We start from the raw sequence: 13,220 nt of genomic DNA, 5'->3' as shown, positions 1-13,220 counted from the left end.
GATCATGTGGGATGGCAATGGAAAAAGCACTAATCCTGAACAGTGAGTGTGCTAGTGTGGCCCCAAGTGCACCATGCCTCCCATTCTTCATGCCCTTAAATCTAAAGTAGACCTGCCACTTGCTTTACAGAACAGAATGTGGTGGGAGTGATGTTCTCACAGTTCTGGGCCCAAACCTTCAGAAGACATGGCAGCTTCCACTCCTGTACCCTTGAAGCCCTTTGGTACCACATAAGAAGCCTGTCTACTATGCTGGAGACCACATGCCACATGGAGAGACCATATAGATAAAAGTCACATGGAAAGGGAGCAACCCTGAAACTACATGGAGAGAAAAGGCCCAGCTGAGCCTAGCCCCCAGCCAATTCCCAGCCACATGAGGAACCATGGAAAGACCAGCATAGCAGCCCAGTGGAACTCACCCCAAGTTCCAAGATCAGGAACAAATAAAATGGCCGTTAGTTTAAACCACCAAGTTTGGGTGTTTTGTTACATGGTGGTAGGTAACAATTAAGCTGAGGAATCATACGACGTATCACTTTTTAGGGAGGGGGGAGTTAGGAAGGATCACAGAGAATCTTAAAACAAACATGGCCCATCTGACAATTGTATTACCTGTATGCATTACCAAATCCTTCATATCACAAGACCAAATTTTAATAATTTAAAGATTCAAGCTGAAAGTAATGATAAATAATCATCACAGAATCCTAGTGTAGGTAAGAACCTTAGATCTAGACCAAGCCCCTTACTTTACAGACAAGGAAAAAATGGGTCAAAGGTAATGTTCACAGTAAGGGGTGGTATCCCGACTAGAAGGAAGTCAGTTCTTTGCTGATTAACAGTCCCACTTAATCTGTCAACACGGCAGGTGTAGGAAAAGTTTTAGGTAAGATTATTCCCCAATGAGTGTTCTCTAAAATGAGATGAAAACATATTTAAATTTGTACTTTACCTGACAGTCTGAAATTGAGTATCAAAAATGTTAACAAAAGAACCCCAATTAAAAAAAAAGGCGATAAAAATCATTGCCTTTCAGTTGTTACTTACGTCTCGCTGGCATTTAAAACCTTTCTCATTTTCTTCGTTAGTGCTTTCAGACTTTCTTGGATTTCTTTTTTCTCCTGTTGCCATTTTTTTATTTCCTTTTCCAAATCTTCAAGGAACCAATCCAATTCTGTCTTTGAGATCTAAAAACATGTTTAGAAAGTACTTAAGTATTAGGAAGATTTACTTAAAAAAAAAAAAAAAAAAAAAGAGCCCCAAAGACCAGAACTGTGGTGGTATGTTAGCTTAATCGATGACTCCAGTTCAGCAGAACACACACAGCCCTGGGCATCACCTGCCCTCACCTACTCTCACCAACCAGGCTGGGGGAGGCTGTCAAATAAAAAGGCACAGAGGCATGACAGACTCTCTGGTATGGGAGAAGGGCTTCTCAAAATCAGTGATTTTTAACTTCTGTCTTTAAAGATGAGATGCCAGGAACACCTGGGTGGCTCAGTCGGTTAAGCACCTGACTCTTGGTTTCAGCTTAGGCTTGATCTCAGGGTCATGAGATCAAGCCCCACATCAGGCTCCACACTCAGTGCGGGGTCTGCTTAAGTTTTTCTCTCCCTCTCCCTCTGCTCCTCCTTCCTAACCTCTCTCTCTAAAATAAATAAATAAATCTAAAAAAAAAAAAGATGAGATGCCATGTGGAGAGTGGGAATGGCAAGGTAGAAGGATAAGAGTACGGCATGTCTGAACAAAAGCAAGAGGCACTATGTGGCTGGGATACGAGGTGGACATATGAAGACAGGCCAGGGAGAATGGTACCCAAGATGTTTTGGGTTCAAATTATGAAAGGTCTTGTAAGTCATGCTAAGGAGGGTAGATTTTGTCCTGTAGACCATGGGGAGCCAGTGAAGACTCAAGCAGGGCAGTGAGATGATGAGATTCTGGTTTTGGAAAAATAGCTCTGAAAGACACAGAAATGGATTAGGACTGGGTAAGAAGGCAGGTGAAAGTGTTAGACCAAAACAGTGGCCTTCACATTTTCTTTACTGTGACCCAAAAAAACAAATACATTTTAGTAACGATCCATAGCACGTGTACATAATACATGTATGTATGTACCCACACACAACTGAGAGAACTTTTTGAGATACTTTCTGATATTTCTATTCTATTCAATTATTAAGAACAATTCCAGTCACCATCATTAAACTGATTTCATAGCTGAATATGAATCATAACCCTTAATGTTATAAACTCTAGGGAGAAGAAGGTAAAAAATCTTTTTTAAAAAAGATTTTATTTATTATTTATTTATTTGAAAGAGAGAGAGAGAGCACGAGGTGGGGGGGGAAAGCAGAGGGAGAGGGAGAAAAAGAATCTTGAGCAGACTCAGTGCTGATCATGGAGCCCAGACATAGGCTCGATCCCATGACCCCAAGACCATGACCTGAGTTGAAATCATGAGTTGGACGCTTAACTGACTGAGCCAACCCAGGCGCCCCGAAGGTAGAATCTTTTAAAATCTCACTGCGATAGCCCAAGTGAGAGATGATAAGGATGATGGTAACAGTAGTGATGATAAAAAGAAATAAAGGAAACTTTAGAGGAAGAGGACGGGTAAGAGACCGTGTTTCTAAGTGGGATATAAGACATAAAGCAGAAGTTGACAGAATTAAAGATAGGTTTCTACTTTCAATGAATAGCTAAAAATCCCATTAACAAAAAAGGAGAGCACAGAAGATGTACTAGGCTAGGACATAAAAACAGAGATGTTAATCTAGCTTCAGATGTTTAAATAAATCTATGAATAAACAATAAAATATGTTACAACTCCACAATTTTGACCCTGCAGTCATTCTGATGGGACAGAGCAGAGATTTACAAGTGTTTGACAGAGACTAGAAATCAAAGGAATAAAAAACTGAATTCAAAAAGCTTTCAACATAACCAGTTAGAAAGGAACAACATGCTTCTAAGTCGTGTTCTCTATACAACAGGCACTTGGATTCTAGCACAGATTAGCACATGATCAAGTCAGGTGTGCTTTGCTCCTCAAAACAGACTTTCCCAATATGGGCAACTCCCACCCTATTCCAAAAGTCCGCTGAACACTTGGTTGGTTGTAACTTAGAATGCATTTCCCCATGAAAAGCCATGTTAGAAATTAAGTTAAACATCCTCCAGTTCCTTCCAGGAAGCTCCTGGTTACAGTGGTAAACCAGATACAAGGAGGGCTATAGAGTTAACAGGGCAAGTCCCCGGACCATGAAGAGTCTATTTGACTGTATAAGACACAGTCCTACCCTGGATGTTGGGGACAGAAATGTGGTGCAGAGATGGCAAAGAGGAAAGTTCAGAACCTCCTCTGAAACCTGCCTGAAAAGATTCTGCAGTAGCTTCATTTTGGCATTCATTCCATCCTCCAAGGACCCCTCTCCTGCAACGCCCCCAAGTTTTACCTGACCTTTGATTTAAGCACCCCTGACCCAGGGCATGCCCACCTTCCAAGCGCATACCTTAAACGTCTTTCCTCTTCTTCATGTCTCTCAGCATTCAGAAGCACCTGACTGCACTAAGGAATTCTGAAGAACCCCCTCAGCTTGCCTAGAAGTGTTCACACTTCGCTCTTCAGCCTCAGTGATTCTCTAGAGGTAGTCAGCATACATTTGGCAAGTCCAATAGTTTGTTTGCTTTTCAGAATATAAATGTGATGTTTCTGGCCTGGTCACCGGGGCATTTGGTTGAGATACCCACCAGGATTTCAGGCAGTGTGACAAACAGAAGTGAAAACCTGTATTTTGAAGCAGGGGTGGTTACTCTTCCCCAGATGGTCAGATAAAACACCACATGAGACCCAGCCTTCCTTGTTAGCTTTCTTACACAGGTGCTACTTTCTGAAACTTCTGGATTCTCTAAAAGTTTTATGTCATTTTTCAAAGTATCATCCACTCAATGCTGGCAGATGGTATAGGTGGGGTCCATGCTTATAAATACATGCCATTTATAAGTAAAACATTCTCTATATTAATATTTCTAATAATATGTGAATCAGGGAATAGAGCAATATTTACAAGAAACAAGTTTAAATTTTAATATTTTCCAGTTTGAAATTCTACTAAGATCAACAACTGCTGAGAATGTGACCAGGTTACTGAGGGTATAGGTTCAGATACAAAAATTGGGGGTCTCCTCCCTCAAAGAGGATGGTGTACCTGAAGCCAACCTACACAGACTCTGTGGGAAGTGATGGTCTTCCAGGCAAAGACAACACCAACTTAGAGCAAGGACATTTCTCCCTCTTAAGCCTTAGACGCCAAGTTTAGGATGTTCCTGGGTGACAGATTTGCTAACAGTCCAGGTCCATGAAGACTCCAAGTCCTATCACAGGGGCAGGGTTGATTTCATTGGCTTTGAGATGCACAGGCCACCTGTTTTCAGGCAGCAGAGGTTCAATGATCTTTTCAATGACATTCCTTCTAGCATGGGGACAGTTTTACTCACATTTTCCTTGCTGCTTCACCATGAATCACTGAATCATTACTGTCACTGAGGTGACTACCATGTCTACTCTACTTACAAAATCCTGTACTGCACCTGGTTATCTTCTACTACCATGACCAGTGTCCATATGCAAGCCCTGCTGCTGGTAACCAAGCCAACCTTGTTTCTCACCTACCCGGTGCTTCCACTCTCAATGATTTCACCTCAGATTAAGCCCCTTGGCCAGGAGATAATGTGAAACCACAAGGTTATACTGGGGCATAAGAACCTACTTGGCAACAAGTACCAAAAGGAGTTCAGTATCAAAAGGCACAATTACACACACACACACACACACACACACACACACACACACACACACACACACACAGCTCAGCCACAGAAGATGCTACATGAGTTCATCTGCTGTTTCAACTACACCCTTTAAAGACACAGCTGCCTCACAATGCTAACTAGGTCAGGTGTCAGAGTCTGTCTCTGACTACATGAAAGAGAAGGATCTGAATCCTTTTCTTTCAAACACTAGAATAAAAGAAAAAACAGACTATACACAACTGCATCCTCTATCTGCACAGCTTACTGACATAATTATAAACAGTTCCTGATGGCTTTTTTCTCAATTAGAAAACATTTGGTTTCCGTATCTCTTTTTCTTAAACCTCAACTTTGTTCCAAAATAAACAACTGAGGTACTCCTGCACCTCGGTGGCTCAGTCGGTTAAGCATCTGCCTTCGGCTCAGGTCATGATCCCAGGGTCTGGGATCCCAGAGTCTGCTTCTCTCTCTACCTCTCCCCGCTGCTGGTGATCTCTCTCTCTCTCTCTCAAATAAATAAATAAAATCTTAAAAAAAAAAAAGACAAAACAGAAAGATTACTAAGTAGGTAAAGAAAACAGAATAAAAAGATAAAAATGGTAATATAGAACTAGAGGGAGAGCAATATAAAAATGAATGGCATGGGGAACCTGGGTGGCTCAGCTGGTTGGTGGCCAACTCTTGGTTTCAGCTCAGGTCATTATCTTGGGTTTGTGGGATTGAGCTCCGCATTGGGCTCTGCGCTAAGTGCAGAGTCTGCTGAAGATTCTCTTTCCCTACCCCCTGCCCCTCCCACCACTTGTGTGTATGCACTCTCCCTCTCTTTAAAAGAAATAAATAAAAATCTTTAAAAAAAAAAAAAGTGGCATAAGGCCCTAACCATTCTTTAGAAACAGCTTAAAACTTTTCTGACTGACAAAGATAGAGGAAATACAGTGAGCTTTATCCACAAAATAAAAACAAATCTGCTGCACAAAGAAGCCCAGGTAGTGAAAGCAGAGGGAAACGCCTTCTTAGGGTCTCATAAAGAGGGCGCTGCATAAAAATCCTGGAAGACCAGCACAGAGCTTGGCTTATTCTTTTTTTAATTGTTTATTTAAATTCAATTTAGTTAACATATACTGTATTATTAGTTTCAGAGGTAGAACTTAGTGATTCATCAGTTGCATACAACACCCAGTGCTCATTCTATCACGTGCCCTCCTTAATGCCCATCACCTAGTTACCCCATCCCCTCACCCACCTCCCCTCCAGCAACCCTTAGTTTGTCCTCTATAGTTAAGAGTCTTATGGTTTGTCTCCCTCTCTGATTTCATTATTTTATTTTTCCTTCCTTCACGTTCATCTGTTTTGTTTCTTAAGTTCCACATATAAGTGAGATCATACGGTATTTGTCTTTCTCTGACTTATTTCGCTTAGTATAATGTCCTCTAGCTCCAATCACATCGCTGCAAATGGCAAGATTCCATTCTTTTTGATGGCTGAGGAATATTCCATTGTGTGTGTGTGTGTGTGTGTGTGTGTGTGTGTGTGTGTGTGTGTGTATCCCATCTTCTTTATCCATTCATCAGTCAATGGACATCTGGGCTCTTCCCATAGTTTGGCTATTGTAGATATTGCTGCTATGAACACTGGGGTGCATGTGCCTCTTTGAATGACTACATTTATATCCTTTGGATAAATACCCAGTAGTGCAAATGTGTCATAGGGTAGCTCTATTTTTAACTTTTTGAGGAACCTCCATACTGTTTTCCAGAGTGGCTGCACCAGATTGCATTCCCACCAACCGTGTAAGAGGGTTTCCCTTTCTCTGCATCCTTGACAACATCTGTTGTTTCCTGACTTATTAATTTTAGCCATTCTGACTGGTGTCAGGTGGTATCTCGTTGTGGTTTTGATTTGTATTTCCCTGATGTCGAGTGATATTGAGCATTTTTTCAGGTTTCTGTTGGACATTTGGTATGTCTTCTTTAGAGGGGAGCATCCAATAAATTTTGTCAAATGAAATAATGGATAATATCCTCAACAACATACTAGCAAAAAATCAAGCAACGATCTTCACAGAATGTGCAGGCCTGATGTCTCTGATGTAGGTGGACACAGAATATGGTGACCCCATATATGAGCAGGTACAGCCAAGGACAACAGAGCCCCAGCTGACCCAAAGGTGAAACAGTCCAGCCAAGCCCAACTGGGATAAACTAATCCACACACTCACACACTTGATGTTTACTGTTCTATGTCACTGAGGTTTTGTAGGTGGTTGTTACTCAGCATTATTATACGGCAGCAATTAACTGATACACCTATCCTGCTCATGAAGTGCCGAAATGTTTTTCAACTGGTTGTGGAACTGACATTCTCTTTTAAGGGAGGACAAAAGCAAGGGCTCTAGAGCCTGACACTCGCTAACTGTTCTGCCCCTTAGTACTGGTATGACTTGAGCAAGTTGCATTAGCTGCTCCTGCCTCCATTTCCTTAACAGTAAAACGGAGACAATACTAGTATACTATACTATACACTAGTATACTATGATTGAGATTAAATAAAATAATTCAAGTAAAAAATTTACAATTGAGTATGGCACATAATGAGCTCCATAAATGTTAGACTAAAAAAGGCTAAGCTTGGCAAAGATTGTGACTGAATAGGAGAACACCGCTACACAGATGGGGGCTGAGAAATTTCTGGCAGGCAAGGCCCAAGATTCTGTTTTAATTTAAAAATAGGACAAAGTTCCAAAATTCTTCTCCATAAATTATTCTAGGCCAAAATTATTTTGACTGTGTTTTAAGAGTCAAAGTCAACTTAAATACCCATCTTAGCTATAAGAAAATCTCATTAAAGCACCTTGAGAACACACGTCCCAGGGGAGATGAGGAGTGATTGCTTAATGGGTACAGGGTTTCTTTTTGGTGCTATGAAATGGTTCTGGAACAAGACAGTGGTAATGGTCATATGACATTGTGAGTCTACTGAAAACCAATGAATTATAGACTTTATAATGGTTAAAATGGTGAATTTTATCATAATAAACTAAAAAGAACATACGTCCTTGAGCAATACTGCAATCAGTTACAACCTGCCAGTTACAAGTTAGAGATATATTAAAACAACAGGAGCCTCTGCTTTAGAACAGGTATTCTCTGACAGAATGGATAACTGGCCTAATTATCTATTAATTATCTATCTATTCCTAGCCCATAATAATGAAACCCCATTAGCTATATAAAGTAGTTAGCTCAGATTTTCATTGATGCTTTTTATGTGCTAAGCAGTTTTTCTCAGTAGGGGAATGAGTGGCATTTTAAGTGGGATAATTCTTGCTTCTACTATACTTAGTATCTCTGGACAACCCCACCCTTGTCCAAACACCCCTGTGAGTCCTCACAAACCTATGAAGTAGAGATTGTATTACTAATGAGGAAACCAAGGGTCGCAGAAACCAGGTAAACTAAGGAATTAGATGGTAGTGCTGGAGTTCAACCTAGGGAACCTGACTGAGGCCTGGGCTTACCTATGTATTCTCTCCAGTATGAAGGGATGCTGCATCTAATACATCCATTATGTAATACCAAGCAATTTTTAAGTAAAAGTATTAGCTGATAACCTCAGTAACTAGAGAGTCAAAGGCCATGGGAAAAATCAATAAAAGCCAAAAATGTCCTTTTATGTTTATAAAAGATTCCTCCACAGGCTGATCATGAACATAATTATGATTCATAAGGAAATGGCCACAGCTATATCTCTTCTACTCCTGTGTGGACAACTACCTAAAAGCTCAGATGAGCAACTTGTCCTGATAAGAAATGAGTCTGTAATTTATATGGGAAGTCTAACAACCTAACAGGCCTGAAATCTGGGGACTAAATAATGGCTCTTTTAAAAAACAGACTGCCTACACTCTTGAGAACCACCACCTAAAAGCAGACCCCGAGCCTCCATGAAGGTAAAAAAAGAAAATACATCAGAAGCTCAGCCCAGTCAGAGCTGTGGCTCTCTAGCAGCCCTCCTCCCTGGGCACCTGGTTAACCGTGGATTTCTTGGTCAGGTATACAAAGAGGCCCTTGATAAACAGCACAAATACAGGACCCAGTCAGACCAGCAGTTTACAAAGCTGGACAAGTCTCTGCCAGAGAGAAGGAAACCTCACTCATCAGTTGCCCACCTTCAGTGGCAGTCTGAAAATCTGCTCTCCTCACTTAACTCAGGTGGCCATAGGCATTCTTATAGGGATTTAGTAAAACTGAATTTTACTGATGCAATAGAAAGTTTATAAAAATATTTTATTTTGTTAAGCCCTCCAGGTAACTTATTCAAATTAGTGTTCTATGAGTCACTGTGCAGGGTTTTATTTTTGCTCATTTTCTCCTCTCCCAATTAGGAAGATCTCATTCAACCAGGCAACTGACCAGAAAGCCTGGTTCCTTCTAATTCCTCTCATCCTTCAAATCGCCCCAGTCCCATCGCAAGTGAAAATGAGTTATAACAGGAATGTTGTAACTATTATAATAGGAATGCTGTAACATTACCTTTACAAACGGACCCTTTTCTGCTGGGTGTACTTAAATCTCAATACATCAATTTCCTGATTAAAGTTCCACCTAAGCAAATTTTCTTCTATTTAATATGGTACCCCAGCTACTGATCCAGACTCCTGGAATAAATTTTTCCTTTTTCTGTTTTTAATTTAAGTGTAGTTGACAATTCTATATGTTAGACAATGCTTACCACAGTAAGTGTAAATCCATCCTTTCTTAAATTAACTAACATCCCTTTGTTAAATTTGTACAGAAGACCTTAGTTTTAAAAAAGAAACGCACTATGATTCCCCTACATCTATAATTCCATTTCCCTACCAATTCAATCTGGCCTTGCCACTAATTAGTATTACTCCAATAGCCAATACTCAATTACATATAACTGTAATCCACCTTAGCTAATGGAACTCAAGATCAATAGACTCAAACAAAATGGTCTAAGTGATTTTACAGATCTAATATGCCTAAGCTCCACGTGTTATGCTCACATTTCCTTAAGAGTAAGATGAAGACAGTAGTAGGAATAGTAGTAACAGTGGCAGGCAATACTTACAGAGCCCCTATTATGCACCAGGCAGTTTTAAGTACTTTACAAGTATTAATCTAACCCCAAGAAATGGGAGCTATTATCACCCAAATTTTCCAAATAAGAAGCTAAAGCACAAAGAGGTTAGATAACTTGCCCCCGATGAGAACTAGTACGGAACCCAGCTTACATCTGAACCTAGCCGGTCTGACCCCAAGACTCACACTATGAACCACTAATGCTATACTGCTTCTCAACATAAACCAGGGTTAACTCAGAACTTGTCAACAGAACACAGGTTTAGTTAATGAAGCAAACTGAACTATAAATGAAAACCCAGATTCACCGCCCTTTTCATATACGACAACATGTATAGGTTCTAAAACAGTACAAAAACACTGCCACTTTAATATGTCATAAATTTAAAGAGGCATTAAAAAAAAATCCTTTGTTCAGCCAACAATGCTCCTGATCGTGTCACATGCTACTACAGAGAAGTTTCAGACACTGATTACCTTATTTTCTTCTAAGTTCCTTTTCAACTTTTCTTCCAGGTCCCGGGTCTCTTCTGAGCCCTTGAGTTTTCTCTGCTCATAATTTTCGCATGCCTCCTTAAGCTGCTCTTGTAAAACCTGGTACTCCTTCTCAATCTGTAAAATATCTCCCTAAAGGTAAATTACAAAATTATCTATTAAAAGTAGTTCAAAATGCCTATTTTGATCTTGTTCTGAATAGTCTCCTCAAATAAACAAAGGAGAATAAAAGGCAGATGAAAATTTACAAGGGCAATGTCATGATAATTCATTTTGACTCACCTGTTGTGCCTCAAAAGGATCATATGGCTCAGTATTGACTTCTTGATGTGTTATATTCCAAGACACCTTTGTGGCAAAACAAACACTTATATTTATCTCAATTGCTCTAGTAAAATAAATCCATATGTAATGACATTTTAAGGCATTCCCACAATTTTTTCAAGGGTTTTTTTTTTGACAATTTTAATAATGTTGTATGCTTCCTACAAATACTTGTATTAGGAAAGAGCTATCACCTAGAATTAGTAAAAATAAAAATGACTTCGGTTCATTACTCTTAACATGTTTTTTTTTTTTTTTTTTAAGATTTCATTTATTTGAGAGAGAGAGAGAGACAGTGAAAGAGAGTGAGAGAGAGCATAAGTGAGAGAGCATGAACAGGGGGAAGAGCACAGGGAGAAGCAGGCTCCCTGCTCAGGACTCTGACAAGGGGACTCCATCCCACGAGCCGAAGGCAGACGTTTATCCAACTGAGCCACCCAGGAGCCCCTTAACATGTTCTTTCAAAACTTTCTTAGAAAACAGAAAATATAATGAGGAGGGGAATAATCCAACAAGGGTTTAATGAATTCATACCCTACAGAGTGAACTATAGGAGAACGTCAATTTATTCTCTGCTTGTTAGCAACTTTCATTTGCATCTCTCATATCTCTCCACATATTTTTTTTTCTTTTTTTAACTCCCCCATTCCTCCCCTGTTTGAGAGAAACTGGTCACACATATAAGCCCAGACTCTTGCTTTTTTCAGCTGCCTGTGCAAAAAGCACTTTTCCCTTCATTCTCCATGCAGTAAGCCTTGTGGGGCAAGCACCCCAAGACGGGAGGCTTCCTGGTCCAGCACTACTATACCACCAGCGTGGGTGAGCTGGTGCTCCAGTGTTGGGTTTCGATGTTGGGACATGCAAGTGCTACAGAAACAAACCACATCATCCTTGTGGTGCCATTATTAATTATTAGGTGATGTTCTCGCTCCATCTGCTGATTCCTCTATCTTATTTCTCAAAGGGTACAAAACTTGGTTAGGGAAGAAGTGTATTATTTACTAGACCCAAAAATTCTTTCTGGATTACCTGTCATGCCCTACAAAAGGGTTCATATTTTTAAAACATTTCTACGCAAAAGATTTCATAACCATTATAAAGTCAATTATTTAAAAGAATTTTAATAAATATTATGGCAATGAAAGATGAGAAGGAAAATTTAACTTCAGTATTAAGATGATTTTTTTCTGTTTAAGCCTTACCTGTATGGCAACCACTTGTGTATGTGGAATATTTGTTACTTCATCGGTATTTTCTGGATTTACTTCCCACTTGTTGGCAGAATCTCCACAGTGACCATCGATTCTGTTAGACTCACTCAGGGCTGTATCAGCACCATCTGTGCTGCACTGTGTCTTTACTGATACTTCCAAAGAGTCCTGAAGGATCTGTGTTTCAGGGGCAATCTGGTTACCAGCGGCATTCTCAGCATTCAAACGATGACCCTCAAAATACACAGCAGCACTTTCATCTGGCTTGTCACTGGCTGTAAGAGATGGCACCACTGGCACTGATCTCTGCAGCTGATACTCAGAAGACATGTTGGCCAGAGGTGTGTAAATGTTAGTGTACTGGGGCACACTCGGTAACACATTTACGTATGTTGGTGGTGTCTGGGTAATGTCAAACCCCCGAAAGGGGGGGTATGTACAGGAGCCTGTGACCAAATGGGGTTGAGTCCAGTAGGTTGGTTTCACATCCTCAGAAGCTGGTTTGGGAGAATTAGAGGATACTCGCTTGTGACCTGCCTCCTCGGATACTGGTTTGGGAGAATCAGAAGAGACTTCTTTGGGCTTCTCATCCTCAGAAACTGATCTAGAAGAATTATCAGACTCTGGTTTCGGCTTCACAGCCTCATAGGTTGGTTTGGGAGAATTTGCAGCTGTAGGTTTGGGCTTCGCATCCTCAGAAGTTGCTGCTGAAGATAAATCAGACCCTGGTTTGGATTTTACATCTGGTTTAAATTCCCTAGCGGTTGGATTCAGTGGCAGTTTAACTCGTAAATACTCCCCTGTTTTTGAAATTTCTTCCACTTTTGTCTTGATGTTTTTCTTCTTTCTCTTTTTCTTGAGCCGCAATGCAACTTTCTTCAATGCAATACAGTTGTCAATCACAACAAAACGAGGACATCCCAGGAGAAAAGATTTCAAACCTCCAGCTTTTTCTAGTATCTGTCGAGTTTCTTCTGGGAAGAATTCATATTCTTCAGAGAACATTTTATTACTCATGTCCAAGGGACCATGCTCTTCCAACAACTGAGAGAAATAACTTGGAAAAAAAATTATGTTTACGTGTTATTATAAGGAAGTACTTATACACGTTCATTTGAAAAAAATATTTTCCCCAAAATTCTCCCAAAGCAGTTTCTTTTCCAACTGATCTCAACAGCTCCCCAACAAACATATTATATTCATATTAAATCTGACAAAAGCTAACTGCAATCAATGATACTCTAAAAGCAAAATTTTGTTTACCCCTTGG

The 13,220-nt window shown here is 40.2% G+C and overlaps 2 protein-coding genes across 4 annotated transcripts in view; one reads left to right on the top strand and one right to left on the bottom strand.

The window, feature by feature from the left end:
* The window catches only part of TTC3 (tetratricopeptide repeat domain 3), a 116,424-nt gene that overhangs the window by 20,019 nt on the left and 83,185 nt on the right, over positions 1–13,220 (bottom strand). For all 3 annotated transcript variants that reach the window (XM_087861793.1, XM_087861795.1, XM_087861794.1), the window contains exons 33-36: positions 11,942–13,007; positions 10,698–10,763; positions 10,398–10,547; positions 1,051–1,190 (exon numbers count right to left, since the gene is read on the bottom strand). In XM_087861793.1, coding sequence (XP_087717919.1) covers positions 1,051–1,190; positions 10,398–10,547; positions 10,698–10,763; positions 11,942–13,007 — 1,422 coding nt within the window. The remainder of the gene's footprint in view (positions 1–1,050; positions 1,191–10,397; positions 10,548–10,697; positions 10,764–11,941; positions 13,008–13,220) is intronic.
* VPS26C (VPS26 endosomal protein sorting factor C) overlaps positions 1–13,220 on the top strand; it is a 130,014-nt gene that overhangs the window by 99,286 nt on the left and 17,508 nt on the right. The gene's annotated exons all lie outside the window — the stretch shown is intronic.

The sequence above is a fragment of the Ursus americanus genome, chromosome 4, assembly GCF_024610735.1.
Source record: "Ursus americanus isolate L20-20 chromosome 4, mUrsAme1.1.p, whole genome shotgun sequence".
Taxonomy (NCBI): Eukaryota; Metazoa; Chordata; class Mammalia; order Carnivora; family Ursidae; genus Ursus; species Ursus americanus.
The sequence above is the reverse complement of the archived record's forward strand: the minus strand, read 5'-3'. Positions and strand labels throughout refer to the sequence as shown.